Genomic DNA, 26,784 nt, shown 5'->3' with positions numbered 1-26,784 from the left:
CAAGGTCAGCTTTTAATATCTGGGAAAATAAGTGGGGCTTTCAGCATAGCCCTGTGGCATTAGAGTCCCTATATATTATTGTTCATTCCAAGTGATGAAGGCAAAAGGATATTGGTCACCAGAATGTACAGAGATACTGAAGAATGCACTATAGAGATCTAGCACAGAAAACAAGTCACTATTTTAGAAATATAGGACAGTAAGATATGGGGGTTTGGCACTACAGAATGGCAAAGAATAATAGCATTGATAGATCTCAAGTCTTTTACAAATCTCTAACTTTTGCCATTAGATTTTTTAACCAGCAGATGGGGAGTGTTAAAGGGTTGGGGCAAGGCACAATATGCCCTGTCTCAATGTAAGCTGATAGCATAGATTTTTTTTCTTTTATGGCCTCCTACCTAATGGGGTATTAATTAATGAATATTGGGCAGGGATCTATTCTGGTCTGTGGTAATTTTAATGGGTGATGTGGAATATATTTTATTTATTTTTATTTGGAGGATAATTGCTTTACAATGTTGTGTTGGTTTCTGCCGTACATCAACATGAATCAGCCATAGGTATACATATGTCCCCTCCTGTCTCCCTCCTGCCTCCCACCCCGTCCCACTCCTCTAGGTTATCCCAGAGCCCTGTATGTACCACATCTTCTTAAACCATTTGTCTGGTTATATAATATCTTGCTAAATAGATAATATTTATATAGTATCTTACTCTGTGTAAAGAGTCCTGATACGAAATGGTCCTTGAATATGAATTTTTAAAGCTGTCTTGACATACTGAGAAGACAGTAAGCATGGTAGATCAAAGGATGGATTTTGGAGTTAGACCTGGGTTCTAAATCAAGATCTGCCATTTATTAAGCCTTGTGACTTGGGAAGTTACTTAACCCTGAGCTTCTGTTTCCTCAACTATAAGTAGAGGTGGCTAATCCCTCTCAGTTTGTTATAAGGACTCAATGAAATGTTATGTTTAATGTGTGGCTCATAGTAAACACTCAACAAATGGTGGCTATTATTTTCGTTATTAGAATAGCAGGAGTAAATAAATAAAGATGTTCATTTTCAAAGTCTCACTTAGCAGGACACCTATAAATTGATTTTTGATTTGCTTAAGTTGCTCCATTGCTGCTAAGTCACTTCAGTCGTGTCCGACTCTGCGACCCCAGAGACGGCAGCCCACCAGGCTCCCCCGTCCCTGGGATTCTCCAGGCAAGCACACTGGAGTGGGTTGCCATTTCCTTCTCCAAGGCATGAATGTGAAAAGTGAAAGTAAAGTCGCTCAGTTGTGTCTGACTCTTAGCGACCCCATGGACTGCAGCCGACCAGGCTCCTCCGCCCATGGGATTTTCCAGGCAAGAGTACTGGAGTGGGGTGCCATTGCCTTCTCCGAGTTGCTCCATTATTCCTAACCAATTCCTGGTTATTTTATGAACTTAATTTAGGTTATTTGTACATAATACCATTAACAGTATTTGTTTAATTTAGTCAACATCTCACTTTGTATAGTAATCAGAAATCCTGATTTTAAATACCATTCAGAGGACTCTAGGGAATTTCTAAACAGATGGATTTGTGTCTATGAGATTTTTATTCCCTACCTGTTTGCCAGAGATCAGGATTCTTCAAAGACAGCATTGGAGTGCTGCATGCCACCCTTTCCAACAGACCTCCATAGTGATTCTGGGTGAGAATGCAACACTGACCTTGGTATTTAATTATATCTCAATGAAGTTTAAAAAAAAAAAGTGATGGTAGGATAGAGGAGAGAAAACCACAGAGCCCGATTCTGGTGATATTGATCATCTTCAGTTTCTGTCAGCATCCTTAGCCTTTGCCCTTCTACCTTATGTACCTGATCCCTTCATTTTTGTAGGAGACTTCCTGCTTGTGGTGCCAGCCTGTCTTCTGAGTCCCCCCAAAGCACCAACCCTGTCTTCCTTTTGTCTTTGTATACTTTTGTTCTAATACAACAACTGCTTTTTATGCTCAAATTGATGGGGAGTACATGACAAAGATCTCCATTTCCCCCCCTGTATTTTATCTTTTCAAAAAATACTTATTTGTTTTGTTTTTTAGATTCCACATATAAGTGATAACATAGTTTTTATCTTTCTCTGTTTCACTTATTTCACTAAGCCTAATACCAGGTCTGTACATATTGCAAATACATTTTTTGATTAACCTTCAGCAGTAAAAGTTTTTTGAGCACTTAAACCCTAATATGTGTGTGTGTTGTGTGTGTGTGTGTATATTTGAATGTGTATAAATTATAAACATGTCCCCATAATAATATGTTAATTTACATTTTAAAGTGTATCCTAGAAAATAACTTCTTAAAGAGTGAGACAAATGGCTATAAGTAAAAGTCATTTTTTTTTTCCCTCCTACACTTACTCTTTGAGATGCTTGCATCCCACTTGGATGCATATTCATCCCTTGATCCCAAATAATTTAGAGCTTTGCTGGGAAAACAAAATTCCCTGCTAAGAGTCAGATTTTTAGTAGGATATGATTAGGAATTGTTTAAACAAGTTACAAAGGTCACAGTTGTATCATTGAGTGAGGTCAGTTTTTCCCAAACTGTGTTATACCTGGGATCACTAAACGATTTGAATGGTCTGCCTTGAATCCCAAGCGAGGACAAAAGACTAGCAGATAGAGAAGAATCAAGGCAGATTTTCTTCCCCCTAAGGATTTTGGGGAGGAAAGCAGGTATGAAGCTGTAATAATTTGCTTTGGTAACCATGAACTAGTGACTGAGAGATACTCACATAGATTGTAAGTGCTAGGAGATTTCTGTATACAAGAGTTCTCTCTGTAGTCTTTGGTGCAGAAAACACTTGGGCTCTGCTTCAAAGAGGAGATTGGCTAGGATTTAGATGAATAGAGAGAAACAGAGAATTTCCTGTCATTTGTTTGGATGTGTTGATTGTTTTTGATCTTGACTCACCCATTTGCTTGCGTGTTTCTCAGGTATTAAGTATTCCATGTTCCACATCATTGCTCATCAAGCTTATTCCAATAGCTTCCTCACCATCCTTCCAACATCTTGGAATCCTTTTTCCTCTTCCTTTCTTACTATCTACCACTATTCTTATCTGGATCCTGGATTATTGCCTCAGCCTTCCTGCTTTCCTTCATGTTTCTCTTTGATTCCATTCCTACCAGGAAGCTAAAGTGATCTTTCTAAAATTTTAATTGGATTTACCTGTCTGTTTAAAATCATTCAGCAGCTCCTAATTCTCTTTGTGAAAAGTTCTGAATTCTTCACCATGGCTTCACCATGACATCCCTTAATACCTGAATCCTGCTTACTTGCCTAGCTTCATTCTATCCCTCTTCTCCTTCTTCCATCAGGACAATCCCAACGTATGGAACTTCTTGCCTTGCTTTCTGGATCTTTGTACTTGTTTTCTCTGCCTGAAGCCATTCTCTTGGCTAACTTGTACTCATCTTTTATGTTCCAACTTAAATTTAGTTTCTTGGGAAGCACATGCGTAGTACTCGGTTAGTACTCTGCCTTCATCAGTTCTCCATTCATGCTTATAGGATGGAATACAAAGAGCACAGGCTGTGGATTGGGGGTGGGAAGGGCAAGGTTTGACTCCTAATTTGTTATGAGATTTGGGGGATGTAAAATTAACCTCTTCAGGCCCTATTTTCTTCATCTCTAAAATGGGATAATGATGCCTTTTTTTTTTTAACAAGCCCATTAAAAGAATTCATAATAAAATATACATTAAAAAGGATTTTGTAACCACTAAAGCACCTTGCTCGTATAATTCGCTTCTGCTGTTAGTACTACTGCTGCTGCTACTATTTCTCTTTTCTTCCCCTGCAATGATCCACTCCAGTCTTTGTACAGTGTTTTACATGGGACTTGTTTTTCTAGGGGATGAAGACTTTACCAAAGAGATAACAGAGCTATTTTCCCAGCTGCATGTCTCCTCCAAACCAGAGAAACTTGCCAGGGTAAGTTTTTCCTCTTGGTGAGTTTCAGTTTTTTACATACATATATTTAGTGGATAAAGAATGTAAGGTTGTAAATTCCTGGCAAGGATGTCACCAACACCAAGGGTACATTCTGAGATCCATACCTTGTATCCTCTTCTTGGTTTCACAGGTTAGTGTGCTAAACTCACACTGTGCTTCCCACCCCCAACGCCCCTACACGTCTGCCATCCTCACCTGTTTTCATATGGATTGCTTTGCTTGTCTAAAAGCTTAAATTAGGCCCCAGCCATTGGTTGTGCTCACCAGCCATTGTGATACCAACGGGCTAGTTCTCTATTGAGGTCTCACTCTGTTGACGTTCTCAGGGCTCTGAGTGATTCACAGATGATGGCATGACCCCTGCAATTAGGTAGCTAGAGGTTGCCATTTCCCAGAACCCAGTAACTCAGATAATGACCGTTTAGCTTGTGGAAATGAGAGTTCTTGGCCTGGACCTTGCTCTTTGGTGGTGGTGCCTGAGCTGTCGTCACACAACTGGAGCATGGAAGGACTTTGGTCAGAGCTCAGAGTGGGTTGGGAGAGACTGTTAGCAGAGTAGGACCTGCATACCATTTACGCCAGTGTGCCAGCTCTTGGGAACTATTCTCTGGGTCTTGGGCTGCCTGCTGCCTCTTCACTCTCTTCTCCTAATCTCGAGAAACATCTTAGAATCAGCAGCAGGTACACATTGCTTCCTGGCCAGGGAGAACTTACAGCCATTAAATAGACATCAGAGTCATCTCTTGCATACCCCAGGGTAAGAAATATGATGCTTGAGGGAAGTTATGCATTGCTCTGTCATTACCAGTGAAAATGCTGCATTCTCCAAGAAAGCTTTCAGCACCTCGCCTCAGCAGCTCCTCTCCCTCATCTTGTCTATAGCATTTTATAGCTTGGATCATAATGTTTTTGTTTTGGAAATAATATCCAGCTTAGAAAAAAGTTGCAAGAATAGTACAAATAGCCATTCATATACCTTTTATGCAGATGTACCTGATAACATTTTACTTCATTTACTTAATCATTTGTGCTTGCAAATATGTTCTCTTTTTCTATCCCTTTCTCTCTACCTCCCTCATACACACATGCACACACATGTTATAACTATTGTTGGGATTATTTCTGGCCCTGTCATGTGCAATGCAGGGTCTTTAGTTCCACAACCAGGGATCAAACCCATGCCCTCCACAGTGAAAGCACGGAATCTTAACCACTGGACTGCCAGGGAAGTCCCTGGGACTATTTTTTTTAGAGTAAATTATAAGTATGATAGCCCTGTACTCCTAAATATTTCAATATGTGTCTCTTAAGAATATGGATATTCCCTTATATAACCACACTAATTATCAACTGCAATAAATTTAACATTGATATTATACTTTAGGTAGTCTGTTGTCTGCATTCCAGTTTTGTCATGACCTGATAATGTCCTTCATTTTTTTCCTCTAATGTTGGAGCAAGAACATGATCATAAATTGTATTTCTTTGTCACATACTCTGTCTCTCTTAATCTGTATTTGCTTTGTTTTTGTTTGTTTAGTCTCCTTTAATATGGAATAGTCCTTAGCCTTTCTTTGTCCTTTATGATTTTGACATTTTTGAGAAATACAAGCCCCTTCTCCCTTTATAGAAGTAGAGTATTCCTTACTTGAGGGTTATCTGATGTTTTCTCATGATTAAAGTCAGGTTATGCATTCTCAGCTGAAAGAGCTCATAAATAATGTTGTATCCTGCACAGGGTACAACATATCTCGAGGCACATGATGTCCATCTGTCCCTGATTGGTGGGGTGTTGTCTGATTTCTTACTGTATGGTTATGATTTTGTTCCTGTGCTGCTAATGAGCTTTCTGTGGGGAGACATTTTTAAGACCATACAAATACCCTGCTGCTCATAATTTAGCATTCTAGATTTAGCAACTATTCATGATTCTTGATGCACCAGTCTTTACTGTGAGGATTGCCAAATGATGATTTGTTTCAATCCCAGTACATGCTTCACATTTACCAGTTGGCTGTCAGCTGCTGAAGAGTTAAGAACTTTCCCTTCTCCCTTTGTCTCTTTATTATCTGTTATTGGTATGGTCTCATGGGTTTCTATTTTTTTCCCCATTGGTTTGTAATTCATTACTGTCCTTAATTACTTTGGTGTTCAAATTGTCCTTCAAGCTGACTCCTGTGTGATGTGTCCCTATTAGTCTTTGAGTACTTCCTTATTTGGGGGCATAACAAGATCTTGTGCCTTCCATATTTCTCCCTAGAATCAACCTGAAATTCAAGGAGCCATGGTTCCTTTTTGCTATTTCAAGCCAAAACTTGGGTGCTAGATGTATTCATTGCTTAGGGTATCTTTGCTTCTAGGCTTGTTGGCAGAGCTGTGTGTGTGTGTGTGTGTGTGTGTGTGTGTGTGTGTGTGTGTTTGTTGGCAGAGCTGTGTGCATGTGTTAAGTTGCTTCAGTCGCATCCAGCTCTTTGTGACCCTAAGGACTATAGCTCACCAGACTCCTCATCCATGGGATTTTCCAGGCAAGAATACTAGAAGGGATTGCCATGCTCTCCTCTAGGGAATCTTCCCAACCCAGGGATCGAACCTGTGAGTCTTATGTCTCTTGAGTTGGCAGGCAAGTTCTTTACCAGTAGTGCCACCTGGGAAGCTGCAGAGCTAGGAAATGTATTTAACTACACACATGTGCACCACCCTGTGTATATGCATAAGTGTATGCATGTGTGTAAATGTGTATACTCATATACTTATTTTAGAGATCATGAGTTCATACCAATAACCCCAGTTTCAGTCCATTTTTATGGGTTCTTCCTTGCCTCTCCCCATTTTACATTTGTCTCTTTCACAGTAAGAACTCTGTCTCCCAGTAACATTACCACACTTTCTACTTTCCTCTATTCTGTAATGCATTTGAAATGTATGCTTGCCCATACTACTATAAAACCAATCTACAAAAAAATTTATGATTTATTTACTGTCTCCTCTGGTTAATTTGATTTCATCTTTGAATATGTAGAGTATTAACATGTTTTCAAGTCACAACTTCAAAAAAATATACACAGAAGTGTCGCTCCCTCTCAATTCCTATCTACTCCATTCTCCACTCTCCTTTTATATTTTGAACTTTCTTGTTTTCCAGCATATCCTTCCTATGTTTCTTTTTTAGATAACAGATATATTTTTTTAATCTCCTTCTTATATAAAAGTATACATACTATATGTATACTCCATGTAGCACTTTATTCACTTAACTGTGCAGATGTACTTCATAAAATTATCATTGGTTCTTATTTGTTTTTAAATGTGTGTATCTTACCTCCCATTCTAACAGTTAAATTTCGTCAAGGCTGGATCTGTGATATGCTTTATTGTTCTTAAGATCCCACCTCTGCCATCTTACTTTCTGTGCAGTCTTAAACAAGTTGCTCAATCTCTCTGTGCCTCAGCTTCTCTGTCTGTGAGGCAGGGATAATGTAGGGTTCCTGTAAAGATTTAATGTGTTAATACACACAGAGCTCTTAAAAGTGCCTGGCCCATAGTAAATATACATTGTTTATGGTCCTGAAGAAGCTATCTCAGTGTGTTATACATTTAGATGTTCAATAAATATATGTTTACAATAAACCTTTATTTTGCTAGGTGCTAGGGAAAAAGTAATGAAAGAGACATAGATTCTTTGCTCAAAGAGATTATAATAATAAGTTATTAGTCCTAGTCATTCTCTGAAAGCAGTTTTCATATTGTTTATATTTTGGGTTTTGAGACTTAAGATATACAATGATTAAGGATAAGGGCCTGATTATTTCCAGGAATTTATATGAGAGTCTGTATGATTCAGAGGAAAAGCAATGAAGTAAAAATCTGAAAGCACAATTCTGATTCTTATTCTGACCCTCACATGTGATATGGGCAAATCCCATTCCTTCTTCAGGCCTCACTTTTTTTAAGCAAAATAAATAAATAAATAAGCTGTTGCAGAAGCTAGGCTCAAAGGTGCCTTTTAATTTTTAGGTCTTCCCTAATGGCTCAGTGGTTAAATAATCTGCCTGCAGTGCAGGAGTTGCAGGTTGTATCACTGGGTCGGGAAGATCCCCTGGAGGAGGAAATGGCAACCCACTCCAGTATTCTTGCCTGAAAAATCCCACAGACAGAGGAGCCTGGCGGGCTACAGTCCATGGGGTCGAAAAGAGTTGGACATGACTAAGCATGAGCCTAGAGGCTCAGATGGTAAGGAATCTGCCTGCAATGCAGGAGACCTGGGTTTGATCCGTGGGTCAGGAAGATCCCCTGGAGAAGGGAATGGCTGCAAACTCCAGTTCCCTTGCCTGGAGAATTCCATGGACAGGAGAGTGACAGCTTATGGGCTACAGTCCATGAGGTTGCAAAGAGTCGGACACAACTGAGCAACTGACAACAGCAATAAGCACTGATGAGTCTAGATCTCAGACTAGTTCCAGACTGATCTGGGTGTGGAGGGTGGCTACCGTTGGTATTTTTTTGAAAAGGATGATAAATTACACTGAGTTGATACAATAGACTGTAATAACATCACTTAATGTATTTATTACTAGAGAGGTTATTTTAAGTATATATTATGCCTACTAAAATGATTCTTAAGTATGTTAAATTTATAGTATCAGTTTTCTTTCTGTTTTATATGGCCTTATCTCTTTATTTTTCTTTTTTCCATCTCACATAAATCAGTGTCTGTTTTTTCCTCTCATTTTATCTCCTCAAAGAAATTGTAAAGACTTTCACATATATTTAGACTATTCGTCAACTGTTAGAATTCTTAACAGCCTCATCTTTCACTGTTCTCTTCTATATAAATTTTACCTCCCCAACCTCATCTTTTATCACACTTCTCCCATATTGGCCTTGGTTCTGTTCCTTGAATATACCAATTTGGTTTCCCTCTGCTTATGTCTCTCATTGTCTAAATATTTTATATGGCTAATACCTCTTACATTTCATAATTCAGCTCAGATATTGCTCCTCAGAGATTTCCTGCCCACCCAAATGGAATCTGCTTTCTACTCACCCACTCTACACTCTTTAGCACTCCATTTTATTTTCTTCACACATTTACATGTTTGCTTGTTAATTGTCCTTTGGTAGTAGAATAAAGATCAGGGCCATAGTTTGTGTTAGTCACTATATTCCCAGCATCTAGGACAGTATGTGCTACATATTTGTAACAAATGAATGAATGTGCCCTGTTATCTGGTCTTACCAGTTATCTGACAGTTTTCTCAGTACACCTTGTGTTTTCTTGCTTCCAAACCTTTATATAGTTAATGTTTTTATTTATTTTTTAATTTTGAAGGTTAATGCATAAAATGCATAAGTAGTGGGAAGGTTATAGATCAGAGCCAGATTATACCTGAGGGACTTCTGGGAGTCCCTGTATTACAGGGGAAAGAACCTTGAAGTGAATGTCGAGTACATAGATTCTACTCTAGCTCATTCATGTGTACCCTTGGTTATGGCACCACTTATTGATCCTTAAAGGCTCAGCCCTAATACTATGTCTGTAATAAAGCCTGCGATTCTCTCAGTTTTCAGTTGGAATGACTCTCAAGGTCTTCTTTGGATTCCTATTGCTTAGTTACAACTCTGAACACATTCTGTCTATATAAAGTCACTCAAGTGGGTTAACTCATGTAATGACAGTAAACATTTCCTTAGAAACCTGGACTCTCTCAGTTGCAAATGACAGAAACTTAAATCAGACTGGATTAAGAGAAAGGCATATTTATTAGCTCAAGAAACTAGAAAGCTGGGGCTTCCTTGGTGGCTCAGTGGTAAAGAATCTGCCTGCCAATGCAAGGAGACCTGGGTTCAGTCACTGGGTTGGGAAGATCCCTTGGGGAAGGAAATGGCAACTCACTCCAGTATTCTTCCCTGGGAAATCCCATGGACTTAGGAGCCTGGTGGGCTACAGTCCATGGGTTGCAAGAGTCGGACACAACCTAGAACCAAACAACAAGTTGAAAAGGTATTTAGGGGACTGTAGGCATACATAAAAGGGTTGTTGAGGTGCCCATCTCCTGAGATGTCTTTGAAAGTTACTTGGAGCAGACAGTGTTTGGATGGAGAATTGAAAGAAAATTGAGTTGCCTTGATTTAAGGGGGAAAAATGGGAAAGACACTCTGGACTAAGTAAATAACATGAAAGAACAGGCACATTACCGGACATTATTATCAGTTCATAAAGTGGAAAGTGGTGAGAGAAGCTGGAGAGGTAGGTAGACTAGATCATGGGCACTTTTTAGATCATGTCAAAGAGCATGATCTAGTTGATGGGGAGCCATTGAAGAGAAGCGGAGAAATCAGCTATGGGCTTAGATAGGTCACTGGTACCACTGTGGAAGATGGATTTTAAGATGAGCCAAATTGGAAGCAGGGAGACCAGAGTGCTATTGCCATAAAGTATATCTGGACTCCTGTGGTGGTAACAGGAAGAGGAGAGGCAAATTGGAGAAATACGTAGGCTAAAATCAGACCATGTTGGTGCTTGGAAAGGAAGAATCTAGGATGGCTCAGGTATTTTGGCTTGGATGACTGGTGGTTCTTCTAAAGCTCAAGGGAATAAGAGAAGATGAAAAAATTAGGGGTAGGGAGAGAAAGATGACATTTAATTAAATTTTGTCCATGTTATACATGATACAGATGCCATAGGATATCCTGATATGTATGTCAAGCAAGGAGTTGGAATATGTTGTTTTCAGGAGAAGTTAGTGCTGGAGATAAGGATTCAGGAGTCAGCAGCAGATAGGGAATAGTTAAAATTACTGAGTTAGGACTGATGGAGAGAGAAGAGAGTAGGGTGAGGGAAGTAGAGAGCCATGACTGCTATTTGGTTTGATCAGTACTGACTAGGAAGGGGTATGGGGGACTTTCTAGAGGGATGGGAATGTTCTGTATCTTGATCTGGGTCACATAAACATAAATGTGTACACATGTAACCTGTCATACTCTGAAAATTTGTGCACTTTATGTAAGTTACACCTGAGTTTAAAAACAGCCAAAGGATTAGAGAATTCAAGAGGGAATGAGTGGTCATAGATGTTAAGAGTTTTATAGAGATCTGGTGAGTTCAGCACTGAGAAGTTCAATAGTATGTTCGGGTGAGAACAAGAACGCTGACTTCCATTGTGCTAATATGTTTCTGGTGGAGGCACAGGAATCTTGGTGAGCTAAATTAAATTGCTGATGGACTATACAGCTATCCCTTGACAGCCTCAGAAGTATCCTGCTTCCAGGGACCCCTCTTGATACCAAAATTCAGGGATGCTCAATTCCCTGATACAAAATGGTGTAATATTTGCATATACCCCATGTACATCCTCTAGTATATGTTAAATCATCTCTTGATTACTTATAATACCTAATACAGTGTAAATGGTGTGTATATAGTTGTAAAAGCAATATAAATGCTGTTGAAGTTGCCAGCCTTTGGCAAACTCGGGTTTTGCTTTTTGGAACTTTCTGGATTTTTTTTTTTTCTGAATATTTTCAGACCATGGTTGATTAACTCTGAAGATGTGGAGCCTGTGGATATAGAGGGCTGACTGTAATCTTTTTCTTATTTAGGCAAGAAATACAGCCTATGAGTGGATCAGGACATCTCTGGCCAAACCGTTGAAAGAGAAGGAAGAAGGAGAAAAACAGTTGGAAGCAGAAAACACTGAACAGATCAATAACAAATCAATAGAGGTAAAATGAAAACAACTAAGGCTTTTTTTTTTTTTTTTAATTTGAGATGGGAGTATCGATACGTAAGAGAAGGCCCTAAGCAATTTCTATTTTTGTTGTACTGCTATCCATAATTTCTGCTTTGTGATCCAAGATCCCAGCATCTTAGTTCCAAACTATAGGATGGAAAGAGTGAAGAAAAAGAGGCAAAGGGTGCATGTATGTGGCGTCATGAGAACGTTCCCAGAAGCTAACATCTGACACTTTTTATTCTAATCGTTTGACTAAAACTTGGTCACATGGTCACACTTCATGGGAGCCTCTTTTTTACCTCTGTGAGCCCAGTTATAAAATTATGTAACAACTCTAGAAGAAGAGGAGGTTTATTGACGGGCAGATACTAGTCTTCGTTGCTTTCAAGGTACTGAATACTTCAGTATGGGAGAAGCAAGGTGGTGTCATTTCCTCTTGTATAAAAAAAGCCAAGTGCTCAGACTTCTTATGCTTTGTTTTGTTTTCCATCCAGGATATCCATGCATTTGCAATCCGAAGCCTAGCAGAACTGACTGCCTGCTCAATTGAACTTTTTCACAAAACAGCGGCTCTGGTTCTACATGGCCGGAAACAGGAAGTAACAACCATAGAAAGGAGCAGAGCCCTTTGCCAGTAAGTGTAATAAGTATCCCTCTAAAAGGAAGCATATTGCTGTAAGAGTTTTCTCAGTTTTCTTTCCAAAGTTTTAGAAACTTTCCTCTCAATAAGATGTTATTCACGTTGCACCATTCACATCTTTGAGGTTTATTTTGGATTTTGTTTATTTTCATTGAGCCTTAAATCTGCATTAGAAATTTACCCTTTTTAATTAACCAACTCATACTCTGAAAACTATTTATTTCCCCAGATTATTGGCCTTATTTGGAGTAGAATTGTACATAAGTGAAAACAGAAAATAGTTCTGAGAACCTCAGTTTTTTAAAATTTTTTAAAAAAATTATTTATTTTTGGTTGTGCTGAGTCTACATTGCGTAACAGTTGCTAGATTTTGAGTGCTAGCTATATGCCAGGTACCATGCTAAATGAAGTGAAGTGAAGTCGCTCAGTCGTGTCTGACTCTTAGTGACCCCATGGATGGCAGCCTACCAGGCTCCTCCGTCCATGGGATTTTCCAGGCAAGAGTACTGGAGTGGGCTGCCATTGCCTTCTCCATGCTAAGGGATACATGTAAATGTATCATTAGTAATCTTTAAAACAAACTTTAAGATAAGTGATCAGTCCAGCTTTAAAAATGAGGAAACACAGACTTAAGTAAATTGCCAAGTTTTGCAGACTGGGATTTAAACCCAGGTCTAAGTTTCAAACCCTTTTTTTTTTTTTTTGGTTTGTTTTTTACTATATTGATGATTTTGAACAAAATTTTTAAAAATAATAGAATGTAGATAATCACAGGAGGAAAAAAAAACCCTACTGTTTTCTATAGTCACAAGAGGGAGAAAACAAAATCCTACTGTTTTCTAACTAAATCTCCCAAAAAAATAATGAGAATTTTCATTGGGAAAAAAACGTGAGAGAGAGTGTCTAGTGTATTAGGATTAGAAGAGACCCTTGATGGTCTCTGGGCCTCTTCTTCACTACACTTTTGCTGCCCCTCTACAACATCCCATAAGGAGGGGGCTTAGTCTTGTTTTAAACATTTTTAGGATGAGAAGTGAAGTTGCTCAGTCATGTGCGACTCTTTGCGATCCCATGGACTATAGCTGACCAGGCTCCTCCATCCATGGAATTGTGCAGGCAAGAGTTCTGGAGTGGTTTGCCATTTCCTTCTCCAGGGGATCTTCCCTACCTGGAGGTCGAACCCAGGGCTCCTGCATTACAGGCAGACACTTTACTGTCTGAGCCACCAAGGAAGCCCCATCCTTAGGATGAGGGATTCACAAACCTACAGCATCCTGTTCTTTGGGAAAGTAGCTATTTCCACTGCTTGGAATGCTTTTCAAGTCATGGCTCTTCCCCTCACTGAATTCAGTTTTTACTTCTAAGAGGTTCCTTTTTTCACCTCCAGTCTAAAATGCTATCTTCAACCATTTTCTCATTCTTTTTTCCCCTCTGACTGTTTCAGTATCACATAGATCAATTTAACTTCCTCAAGGTTTGGATTTATATTTTATTTATTTATTTATTAAGATTTATTTATTTATTTTATTTTTGGCTGCATTGGGTCTTCATTGCTGTGCACAGGCTTTCTCTAGTTGTGGCAAGTTGGGGGCTGCCCTTCAGTGTGGTGTGCAGTGTTCTCATTACAGTGGCTTCTCGTTGCAGATCTCAGGCTCTAGGCGCCTGGGCTTCAGTAGTTCTGGTTCACAGGCTTAGTGACTCTACGGCATGTGGGGTCTTCCTGGACCAGGGATTGAACCTGTGACCCATACGTTGGCAGGTGGATTCTTAACCACTTGACCACCAAGGAAGCCCATTTTGTTTTGTTTTTTAATTTTTTTAATTAAAAAAAAGTTTTATACAGTTTTTAAAGATTACCTTTAAAAAGTATAAAGATTCACAGTTATTACAGAATATTGGCTTTATTACCCATGTTGTATAGTACATCCTTGAGCCTGTCTTAACACCCAATAGTTTGTACTTCCCACTCCCTCACCTACATGTTGCCCCTCCCTCCCTCTCCCTACTGGTAACCACTGTGTTCTCCATATATGTGAGTCTGCCTCTGGTTTATTTTATTCAATAGTTGTATGTTTTTTATTCCATATATGTGATATCATACAGTATTTGTCTTTCTCTATCTGACTTGTGTCCTCTTAGTCCATCCATGTTGTTGCAAATGGCAGAATTTCATTCTTTGTTTATGGCCAAGTAGTATTCCATTGTGTATGTATACTGCATCTTTATCCATTCATCTGTTGATAGACACTCAGGTCACTTCCATATCTTGGCAATTATGAATAATACTGTTATGAACATTGGAGTGCATGTATCTTTTTGAGTTAGTGTTTTTGTTCTTTTTTGATATATACCCAGGAGTGGAATTGTTGGGTCACATGGTAGTCCTATTTTTAGTTTTTTGAGAAAACTATACTATTCCCACAGTGGCTACACCAATTTACATTGCCACCATCAGTTACAAGGGTACCCCTTTTTCCACATTGTTGCTAACATTTGTTATTTGTGTTCTTTTTGATGACAGCCATTCTGACAGGTATGAGGTGATATCTCATTGTAGTTTTCTAAAAAAATTTTAAATTTTTAAAAATTAAAAAAACTTTCATTGGAGTGTAGTTGATTTACAGTGTTGTACTAGTTTCAGGGGTACAGCAAACTGAATCAGCTGTGCATATGTCCACTTTTTTTTTTTTAAGATTCTTTTCCCATGTAGGCCATTAGAGTACTAAGTAGAGTTCCTTGTTCTATGTATAGCAGGTTATTATTAGTTATGTATTTTATATATAGTAGTATGTATACATCAGTCCCAATCTTCCAGTTTATCCCTCACCACCCTGGTAACCATAAGTTTGTTTCCTATATCCATGACTCTACTTCTGTTTTGTAAATAAGTTTTTTTTAAGATTCCCCATAAAAGTGATACCATATTTGTCTTTTTGTATCTGACTTACTTCACTCAGTGTAATGTTACTGTCTTACTGTGGCTTTGATTTGCCTTTTCCTGATATATTTTTGAATTCTTTATTTTCTTAGCTCATATCACCATTTAGTGCATATTATGTATATATAAATATATCTATATGTTTATGTGTCTATGTATAAATGTATACATACATAACTATAAACATATACAAATACCCATCCTTTCTATATTTATAGTCTCCCTCTTAATCAGCAAGTAAGTCAGTATTCATGAACACTGGTACTTTGCTTGTTTACTAATATATCCCCAGTGCTCAGAAGTACCTGGCACATAGAAGCCTTTCAGTATGTGTTGAATGAATGAATAAATATTTAACTATTTTTCTAAATGAAAAGTAGGATCTTTCAGGTACTACCTTGTATCCTTAAAATGTATCTTAGTTATTTCCTTTGATTTAATTTGAAAGCATAGTTTTTTCCAGAGAATTTTGTAGAAAAATATTTCTCTAAGGACTAAACCTTCTCTTCCTGTAGTATGGGCCTCCAAATACTTGCTTTAAAAGCTGCCTTCTTTCACATTTAGTATCAGGTGTGGGTTTTTTTTTTTTTTTCTGGTAGTAGCTTTATTTTAAAAAACAGAGAGAAAATAATAAAACAGAAAAGAACCCTTCTCTTTTCCCTTCTTTTCTAGGATGACAGTTTTGTTGTGTAAAGAATTGTCCTGTCTGTCTAAAGAGTTCACCACCTGCCTAACAACTGCTGGGGTAAGAATTCATGACTTTTATTGGGCTAATGTCTGTTTTGTTTTGTTAAAACAGACATTTTAAAATGTTTTAACAGACATTTAAATTTAAAACAGGCATATCTTAAAAATTTGCTGATTTAAGTGTACATTTTAGTGATTTTTAATATATTTACAGAGCTGTGTAGCCATCACCATAATCTAATTTTAGATCTTTTTCATCACCTCTCAGAAAACCTCACACCATTAGCAATCACTTACTTTTCCCTTACCCTCTATATACTTCTAACCTTAAGCAACATTAATATATTTTCTGTCTATAGATTGGCCTATTCTGGGCATTTACTATAAATGGGATCACTCAGTATTGTGGTGTTTGTGTCTGGTTTCTTTCACTTGTTTGTGGTGGTTTAGTTGCTAAGTTGTATCTGACTCTGCGACCTCATGGACTATAGCCCACCAGGCTCTTCTGTCCATGGAATTTCTCAGGTAAGAATACTGGCATGGGTTGCCATTTCCTTTTCCAGGGGATCTTCCTAACCCAGGGATCAAACCTGCGTCTCCTTCCTGACAGGCAGATTCTTTACCACTGAATCACCTGGGAAGCCCTTCTTTCACTTAGCATAATGTTTTTGAGATTTGTCCACATTGTATCAGTATTTCCTTTTTATTACTAAATAGTACTCGTATTTTATGGATATATCTTATTTATCTGTTCATCAGTTGATAGACATTCGGATTGTCTATGCTTTTTGATTATAATGAATGTTGTTACTATAAACATGCATATATGTTTTTATTTCTCTTGGGTGGATAGTTAGGAGTAGAATTTCTGGGTCATATGGGTAATACAGACCATTAAGGAACTGTCAGACTGTTTTCCAAAGTAGTTGTACCATTTTACACCCCTGCCAGCAATGTATGAGGGTTCCAGTTTCTCCACATCCTTGTTGACACTTGGTGTTTTCTGTTTTGTTTTTAAAAATTTTACCTGAGCTAGTAGGTGTGAAGTATTATCTCATTATTGTTTTTTTTTTTTTTTTGCATTTCCCTGTTGGCTAATTATGTTGAGCATCTTTTCATGTGCTTGTTAGCAATTTGTATGTCTTTGTTAAAGAAATGTCATTTCAAGTCCTTTGCCTCTCTTTAAGGTTATCTTTTTATTGTTAGTTTCTAAATTGGGATGTTTATTATTTCTTATTTATTCTGATTTTAATTACTTGTCTTTTATTATTTACGATTTATTATTGAGTTATAGGGGGCTTCCCTGTAACTCAGACAGTGAAGAATCTACCTGCAATGTAGGAGACCTGGGTTTGATCCCCGGGTTGGGAAGATCCCCTGGAGAAAGGAATGGCAACCCACTCCAGTATTCTTGCATTGACAATCCCACAGACAGAGGAGCCTGGTGGGCTACAGTTCATGGGGTTGTAAAGAGTCAGACATGACTGAAGGAGATGGTGAAGGACAGGGAAGCCTGATGTGCTGCCATCCATGGGTTGCAAAGAGTCAGATATAACTGAGCAACTGAACAACATTGAGTTATAGAAGTTCTTTAGTTTTTCTAGATACAAATTCCTTTCAAATATATGATATGCACATGTTTTCTGCCAGTCCATGGGCTATTCTCTCACTTTCTTGATAGTGAATAGTGATATAATCCAAATTGTCAATATTCTCTTTTATCACTTGTTCTTTTGGTATTGTATCTAAAGAATCATTGCCTCACCCAAGATTATGAGGATTTATTCATGTTTTTTTCCTAAGACTTCTGTGTTGCAGCTCTTATGTTTATGTCTGTTATCCATTTTTTTGTGTAGGATGTGAGGTAGGGGCCCGACTTTATTTTTTTTTGCGTGTGGATATCCAGTATTCCCAGCACCGTTTGTTGAAAAATTTTCCTGTTTTGAATTGTCTTAGCCCCTCTCTGTCTAATATCAACTGACTGTAGACATGTGGATTTCTTTCTGGACTCTTATTTCTATTGCATTGATCTGTGTGTATCTTTATGCCAATATAGACTACTGTAGCTTTGTAGTAGGTTTTGAAATCAAGCAGTGTAAGTTTTCCAACTTTGTTATTCTTTTTCAAGACTTTTTTTTTTGTCTGTTTTGGGCCCTGTGCAATTACATCTGAATTTTAGGATCAGTTTATCTACATCTAACTGAATTTTGCAACTCATTTTTGTTCTTTTATATACAATCTTCAGTATATTTTGTGCTGCTCTCCTGAGACCTGTGATGAGAATGTAGACTTTATAAGATAAGAATTCCGAAGTTTGACTCTAGTCTTAAGGGCAGCGCCTTACTTTGACTATGGTAACTCTAATATTTTGCAGTTGGCAGCCAGTAGAAGAGTTGTAGTTAAAGCTAAAGTTTTTTTTTTTGTTTGTTTGTTTTGTTCTGGTTTAAGGAATTGTAAAAATTTACTGAAGGTGTGTGAACTAAGGAAGATGATTCAGACATCAGTAATCATGAATTGGGACAAAATCAAGGGCATTTTAAATGGACAAATAAAAATCATTTTGTAGTAAACCAAGCTCATCCATACAGAGAACAGATAGGTGGTTGCCAGAGGCAAGTGGTGGGGCTGGGCCACATGGGTAAAGTGAGTCAAAAGATGCAAACTTTCAGTTATAAATAAATAATGTACAGCATTGGGGATGTAATGTACAGCATTGGGGATGTAATGCACAGCATGGTGTCTGTAGTTAATAGTGCCTATTGCATATTTGAAAGTTGCTAAGAGAGTTTTTAAAAGTTCTCATCACAAGAAAAAAATGATTTATGTATAGTGATAGATGTTGACTGGTCTTACTGTCCTCATTTTGCTGTGTATGCAGATAACAATCATTATGTTGTACATCTGCAAAAATACCTGCAGTTTATATACTGTTATATGTCAGTTATACCTCAATTGAAAAAAAATCAGCTTGTGGTAAGTATCAGTATGGCAGCAAAGTTATTCTGGGCCTTTACATTTATTTTAGTTAAGAGCATGGCCCAAATTAATTTTTCTCACTTTGAGTTTAGATTTTTCCTGTAGGGGACAATTCTGTTATATAGCTTCTTTTTTCCTCTTAGTATTTTCTTTAAAAGAATTTCTGGGTTTCCTAAAGTTAATCTTCTGAGGCTAAATTTTTCCATGTATTTCATAAAGATGTCACAGCAAGTTGGTTCTGAGGTGCTAGCTAATACATGGAAGTATTAAATTTGCATTATTTGTTTTCATGTTTTCCAAATGGTGTATCTTAAAAAATCAATTGAGTCTTTTGAGCACAAGTTTTATATCTGCAGATTTTGTTTTAAAATTTTTTCTGGTTTTCTTGGTCAAATAGACCATTTCTATCCCCTTCTGAAATGAAGATACTTTTCAAAGTCAGTAAAAACTACGAAGGAGTACACTCTCAACTTGGATATCACAGAAGGATAGAAAGAAGGAAATTTAAAGTCCTTCCTGATCTGATTCAGACTTTTTCTATGCTTATATTTATGTATGGGTGTGTATGGGTGTGTTTCAAAGTGGGGTCATACTTTACCTATTTTTTCTTTTTTAAATATGCTATGCTCCCTTAACATATTATCCTTTGTTCTAGGTTAAGGAAAAGGCTGACGTCCTTAATCCATTAATCACTGCAGTATTTCTAGAGGTTAGTAGTACTAATTATTATTATTATTTTTTAAGTCTCTAACTTCTAGGGCATTGTGTATTAATAACTCTTCTTAAGTGTTTTTTTTTTTGGTGGGGGGGCTTCCCTTGTGGCTCGGCTGGTAAAGAATCCACCTGCAATGTGGGAGACCTGGGTTCAGTCCCTGGGTTGGGAAGATCCCCTGAAGAAGGGAAAGGCTACCCACTCCAGTATTCTGGCCTGGAGAGTTCCGTGGACTGTATAGTCCATGGGGTCGCAAAGAGTTGGACATGACTGAGCGACTTTCACTTCACTTCTAAGTTTTATTTTTTGGCTTTTTTTAAACTATTTTAGCTGTGTTGATGCAGGTATGACCAAAATGATGTATATTTGATACATATTTCCTGTCCTTTAATTACAAAGCATAAAGATGCCAGGTAAAGTGCAGAGGAAGAAGCAGTTAGGCTGTCATTACTTAGTACTACCCCTTGGTAATTAGTGGACAATTCTCAGTAATGAAACATCTTCTGGAGACCAGCTGGTAAACATGAGGGGCTGGAAATTACAAATAGGCTAGTATTGCTACTTGAAGGGCTAAGGTTCATGCAGAGGAGATTAGTTACAAAACAAAAATAAAACATTTTGTCTTTTTCCTTGCCTGGGAATTTTCTTTATTTTGTCAAAAGGGTACATGTGTTTATATAACCCTTTTCAATTCATTAGATTTAAGGAGGTGGGTGGTTTAAATCCATGGATGGATTATAGTCCCTCCATATGGGATGCTTTCTGGATTCTGTGGTTTAAGAACTCTATCTTGTAAATTAATTGTGCAAAAATTTAGATGTTTGATTACCTATTTAAAGCATATTATCTAAGTCTAAGGGGAAAAATACATTTGATAATCAGTTAGGTTTTAAATATGAATTAAATATTTTTGCCACCAGACTGTTACTTCTTTAGTTTTAGATTCTTTTAATATTACCAATGAGGGAATGCCTTTCATTCCTTAACTGAATCATTTTCCTTTAATAGTCAAAGAAATCATTCTGATCACTTAAGCAATTAAATATGTTTATGATTTAATAGATGACAGAGTGGTATAGATGAAAGGAGCTTGCAAACCAGGAGCCCAGTCCTGTTCTGGATCTCCCCTGATTTGCAGTATGATCATGGACCAGGCATTTACCTTCTCGGCAGTCTTGTTATATTTATATACAGAATAAGAGATTTAACTAGATGTGTTGTGAGGTCTCTTTTGGCTTGAAAGTTTGGCATCAGATGTCACATTGAAGTTAAAATAACCATTTAAATTATGCTACTGATAAATCAAAAAAGGGTTAACACACTTGATATGGGTACCCTTCTGCTATTTTTGAGTTGGTTGTTCTTGCTTATAGATTTGAACACTCTTGTCCTTGAAGTTATACTTTTTTTTTTTTTTTTTTTAATGTAATGAACTCTGTTCTTCTAGAAAGTCAGAAGTTGTCAGATATTAATGAAGTCTGGTAAACTCTGGGCATAATGAATCCTAGCTTTTCATAAATACATCTCTTGTACTAGACAGAAACATATCTGTACTTTATCATCTTTAAAAGTAGTATTCTTTGTTTATACTTGTGAGCACCTGTCACATGTTCACAACTGTGCTGAGTCCATGGTAGAGGAGCAGTCACAACGGACTATAAATTCTGTTGATTTAGAATTCATAGCCTTCTGAAATCCTCTTTGAGTAATTGAGTAAAATGCTTGTGACAGGATTTACCCACTCATTCAAGGAATCAGTAAGCTTTGAATGCTGAATCTGAGCATGATGCCAAAAAATGGCTGTTATTTTTGATGGACCAGTTGGACAAAAATGGTGACATTCTTTTTTTTGTGCTATCATATCATCTTAAGAGCTGGATCATTCTTTTCCTTTTAACTTCAGTGCAATGATTAAGTCTGTATTCTTATTTGCCAGGCTATAGATTCAGTTAGATTATAAAAATTAGTTTGGTTTTTGTTGTCTTATATTTTCTCTTTTAAGAGACAGCAATATTTTCATTTTCTTATTTTTCATTTCTTATCCCTGTAGGCATCAAACAGTGCTTCCTACATTCAGGATGCCTTTCAGCTACTTTTACCTGTATTGGAGATCTCTTTTATTGAGAACAAGACTGAATTACCAGAGGCATGAGCTTCATGTCCAGAGGCCTTTGTCTGAACATTGAGGAACAGAGAAGATTCTACCTGAGACTTGTGATGGCTGAGAAATGCCACTCACTTCTGCGTAGCCCTGCGGAAGTGAGGGAGAAAGGTTATTTTGGTATATAAAAATGCTGGCAGGAGAGCAGATTTGAAGGAAGTTTGTTGTCTTCACTGCTTGACTGAAGTATTCAGGTCCTCACACTGCTCTTCCCAGTTGTTATAATTAATAAATTATTTGAAAAGAAAGTTTTATAGACAGTTCAAAAATAATAGCTCCAGGCGAAAGTTAATGGGATACTCAGGCAAAGATATTGATCTTTCTTTGGCAATATGTAAAACACTAATATTTTTGTCATGGATGTCATTTTATAGTCCATGGATATAATTGGTTGTTAAGCAAGAGGAAAAGAAATTAAAAAAAAAGAGGAAAAGGAATTCAGTATTTTGGAATTTATGTGCTTGATCTGTTAATGCCATTTTCTTTCTCCTTTTTATAATAAAATCTATTGCTTTTAAGAAAACTGAGTATGTATAAACTCTGTAGTGATTGCCCTTGATTACATGGATTTTTGGAATTGGCTAGAAAATTTCATCTACTCTTTAATTCTCAGTGGCATTGAGGAGAAGCTTATGGAATATACCTACCTATAGCCACATTAATTAACTATAGCCAAGTGTCCTTTGACTTCAAGTTGCTCTCCTGTCCCACAATGGTAAGCTTCAAATTGTTGTTGCCTCCCACTCTACCGGATTCAAGACAAAGAAATGCAATTTGGAGAAACAGTTTCATGTTTGTAGATATTCTGAGTTTCTAGGATGTTTTTCACTCATACCCTGTATGCAGGATGAATTCTGTAATAGCTAGCTCCAAAGGAGGGTTGAAGCTCTTTCAGTGATGGAGATTTTGTTACTTGGTTGAAATGGATTGTAGAGTCCCATGAAAATGATGTTCATGTATAATAGGATTAAGACACAGTATATTTTTCTTCACTTTTTTTGGTTTCTTTTAATGTATTCTTTAGCATGTTTATAAATATAAGTTTTATCCTTCAGATTCTAAGCCTTCTTTTGCTTTCTTCAGCAATTTAAAAGATTTATAAGTCCTCTGGAAAATCCCATGGACGCAGGAGCCTGGTAGGCTGCAGTCCATGGGGCCGCTGAGAGTTGGACACGACTGAGCGACTTCACTTTCACTCTTCACTTTCATGCATTGGAGAAGGAAATGGCAACCCACTCCAGTGTTCTTGCCTTCAGAATCCCAGGGACCGGGGAGCCTGGTGGGCTGCCATCTATGACGTCGCACAGAGTCGGACACGACTGAAGCGACTTAGCAGCAGCAGTAGCAACAGCTATTTTGCTATCCACTCTTTTGAAAAAAAAAAAAAAAAAAAGTTCTCCAACTTGGTGATTTTTAATGTTTCAGGTAACTTTTATGAGCTCTGCCCCATATCTTGTAAACCTTTAAGTAAAATGTAATAATTCTGTCAGTTTATCCTTTTATTTAGTTTTCCAAATGTAAGCCCCAGTATTTTCCCGGACCGAAGAAATAGCAAAGTGAAGCTATAACATAGATTGATATCAAGACTATTTCTATGTGCACCTTATTTGGGGTAGGGGGCAATTTGTTAAGCTAGGCAGATTTGGAATCACCGACATCACGAAAATGTTAACTCTGCTTATACTATGTTCTAACATGATGAGAAAAGTTTTTGAGTATTTTTTTTTAATAGACGCATTTCACTGTTCCCAAAGTGAGCAATTCTGTAATTTCAGAAAAGCGGTTGTGTTATGGTAAATAAAGCTGGTGTTCCAGCCCTAATGTGTGCCTCAAGCTTAGTTGCTCTGTCTGAACTGAACTTAGTATTCTTTTGAGCAAGGTTTGGAAACTGGTCACGCTGACTATTACCTGTTTGGACTCTCATATAAGGGCAATTTTCAGCTTTTACTCTTCTATCTGGAAACATATCTAAGGTTTTTCTTCAAGAAAGGGGTATAGAGTCGGGGATATAACAGTGACTGTTTATGCATCTGTCCAGATTGCAGCCCCCATTTTCACCTATTTAGATTAGACCTTACAAAAGGCCAATGTGACTTACCGCCTCTTCTTCTTCTCTCATCCCTCTCATCAGCTTCACCCGCCCACCCACATGTGTTTCAGTGGATTCTGGAGACCACCAATGAGGTGATGAAAGGGCCAGTTGATTCTACATAACAGTTGCCTACCTTTCACCTAGAATATAATGAAAAAAAATGAAAGTTCCTTGATGTAGAGTTGAGGAAATAAGAACGTAAACATTCATTGATAGGTGAAGTAGGTAGGTTGAGGGGGCATATTGGAACCTGTTGGATTATGGTGATGGTTTTGGATGATGCATGCTTCATTATCCCATTTGGAGTGAGTACATGATGTAGTTTCGTAACGATCCTTACTTTTTTTTGGTGCTGCTGCTGCTAAGTCGCTTCAGTCGTGTCTGACTCTGTGCGACCCCATAGACGGCAGCCCGCAGGCTCCCCCATCCCTGGGATTCTCCAGGCAAGAACACTGGAGTGGATTGCCATTTCCTTCTCCAATGCATGAAAGTGAAAAGTGAAAGTGAAGTCGCTCAGTCGTGTCCGACTCTTAGCAACCCCATGGACTGAAGCCCACCAGGCTTCTCTGTCCAGGGGATTTTCCAGGCAAGAGTACTAGAGTGGGGTGCCATTGCCTTCTCCCTTTTTGGTGCTACTTCCTTTAAATTTTCTGGTATCAAAGATTTACCGCTATGTCTTAGTATGTGCCACCCACCTCTTCCCAATTCACTTAGCACCTTGATAGATTAAATGTTATTACTAGAGTAAATGTTCCTCTTCCTACTATTGGATTTTTTAAAGGCTGTGATTAAGAGACTTCATTAATTTGATCTAAAGGAAATAGAAATGTTCATAAACTAATGTCAACCCCACATTTATCTCCAGTGTACACACTGGCCAGTGCTATGCTCTTAAGCTGTTCTAAAGGGAAGTCGTTTTCCCAAATCTGCTGTACATGTACCAGTATCGTTAATTTTTTAAAGCACATTTAAAAAATTGGAATAATCTGTCACAAAGTTTCTACCAGACAGTTCAGCCAATTTCAGCCAAACTTGTTTAAGCCTGAGTTGTTTATATCATAATTGTGGCTGTTTATGTCATAACTGAAGAACTTCTCTTTAGTACAGCCTGTTCTTCGTTTGTTGCTTCCAGTTGCATTACTGAGCATAATGAAAACTGCATGGTTAGCATGTATGTTGAAGCAAAAGTTTGAAAGTAAGAATTGAGTATTCTTAGGCGTTTAGAGGGGCTTCTCAGGTGGTAAGAATCAGTGGTAAAGAATTGCCTGTCAATGCAGGAGATGCAGGTTCGATCCCTGGGTCGGGAGGATCCCCTGGTGAAGGAAATAGCCCACTCTAGTATTCTTGCCTGGGAAATCCCATGGATGGAGGAGCCTGGTGGGTGACAGTCCATGGAGTTGCAAAAAAGTTGGCCATGACTGAGTGACTAAATAACAACAATAAAAGCATTTAGAGCATTCAGTAAATCAACAAACACTTAAGTACCTGTTTTTCTGTGTTTGTTTTGCTCACCATTGCATTCCCAGCTCTTGGTATTGGGTCTGGCGCATGGTAGGAAATACTGTCTGACTGTAAGAAAGAATGAAGAAAAAGGAGCAAGGGAAGGAAAAAGAACAGGATGCTTAGTGCTTTCCTGCTACTAGAGAATATGGAGCTAGAATATCAAACATATAAGGTGGAAACTTCTGCTTCTGTTAGGTCCATACCATTTCTGTCCTTAATTGTGTCCATCTTTGCGTTAAATGTTCCCTTGGTATCTAATTTTCTTGGAGAGATCTCTAGTCTTTCCCATTCTGTTGTTTCCTTCTATTTCTTTGCATTGTTCACTTAAGAAGACTTTCTCATCTCTCCTTGCTGTTCTTTGGAACTCAAGAAGAAAGGCTTCCCTGACCAGGAATTGAACCTGAGCCACAGCAGTAAGAGCACCAAATCCTAACCAGTAGAAATGGTATGGACTTAACAGAAGCAGAAGATATTAAGAAGAGGTGACAAGAATACACAGAAGAACTGTACAGAAAAGGTCTTAATCCAGATAACCATGATGGTGTGATCACTCACCTAGAGCCAGACATCCTGGAGTGTGAAGTCAAGTGGGCCTTAGGAAGCATCACTACAGACAAAGCTAGTGGAGGTGGTGGAATTCCAGCTGAGCTATTTCAAATCCTAAAAGATAATGCTGTGAAAGTGCTGCACTCAATATGCCAGCAAATTTGAAAAACAGCAGTGGCCACAGAACTGGAAAAGGTCAGTTTTCATTCCAATCCCAAAGAATGTTCAAACTACCAACAATTGTACTCATTTCATATGGTAGCAAGGTTATGCTCAAAATCCTTCAAGCTAGGCTTCAGTAGTACGTGGACTGAGAAATTCCAGATGTACAAGCTGGATTTAGAAAAGGCAGAGGGATGAGAGATCAAATTGCCAGTGTTCGTTGGATCATAGAAAAAGCAAGGGAATTCCAAAAAAACATTTGCTTCATTGATTATGCTAAAACCTTTCACACAACAAACTGGAAAATTCTTAAAGATGGGAATACAATACCACCGTACCTGCCTTCTGAGAAATCTGTATGCAGGTCAAGAAGCAACAGTTAGAAGCAGACATGGAACAACAGACTGGTTCAAAATTGGGGAAGGAGTATGTCAAGGCTGTATATTGTCCCTGTTGATTTAATTTATATGCAGAGTACATCATGAGAAATGATGGGCTGGATGAAGCACAAGCTGGAATCAAGATAGCTGGGAGAAATACCAATGACCTCAGATATGCAGGTGATACCACCCTAATGGCAGAAAGCAGAGAAACTAAAGAGCCTCTTGATGAAGGTGAAAGAAGAGTGTGGCTAGT

At 38.0% G+C, this 26,784-nt stretch overlaps 1 protein-coding gene across 7 annotated transcripts in view; it reads left to right on the top strand.

Moving 5' to 3' along the window:
• Positions 1-22,368, top strand: part of FAM114A2 (family with sequence similarity 114 member A2) — a 34,475-nt gene extending 12,107 nt beyond the window's left edge. For 3 of the 7 annotated variants that reach the window (XM_086412560.1, XM_086412558.1, XM_086412561.1), the window contains exons 9-14: positions 3,898-3,977; positions 11,598-11,720; positions 12,226-12,365; positions 15,982-16,054; positions 19,628-19,681; positions 21,735-22,368. In XM_086412560.1, coding sequence (XP_086268686.1) covers positions 3,898-3,977; positions 11,598-11,720; positions 12,226-12,365; positions 15,982-16,054; positions 19,628-19,681; positions 21,735-21,836 — 572 coding nt within the window. In that variant the 3' untranslated portion in view covers positions 21,837-22,368. The remainder of the gene's footprint in view (positions 1-3,897; positions 3,978-11,597; positions 11,721-12,225; positions 12,366-15,981; positions 16,055-19,627; positions 19,682-21,734) is intronic. The other 4 variants (XM_086412565.1, XM_086412564.1, XM_086412563.1 and 1 more) reach the window with 2 other exon arrangements.
• Positions 22,369-26,784: the final 4,416 nt, after the last annotated feature.

Source organism: Bos grunniens, chromosome 7 (genome assembly GCF_055505025.1).
Source record: "Bos grunniens cultivar Pamir isolate PY7600 chromosome 7, Bosgru_T2T1.0, whole genome shotgun sequence".
In the NCBI taxonomy this organism is placed as follows: Eukaryota; Metazoa; Chordata; class Mammalia; order Artiodactyla; family Bovidae; genus Bos; species Bos grunniens.
The sequence above is the reverse complement of the archived record's forward strand: the minus strand, read 5'-3'. Positions and strand labels throughout refer to the sequence as shown.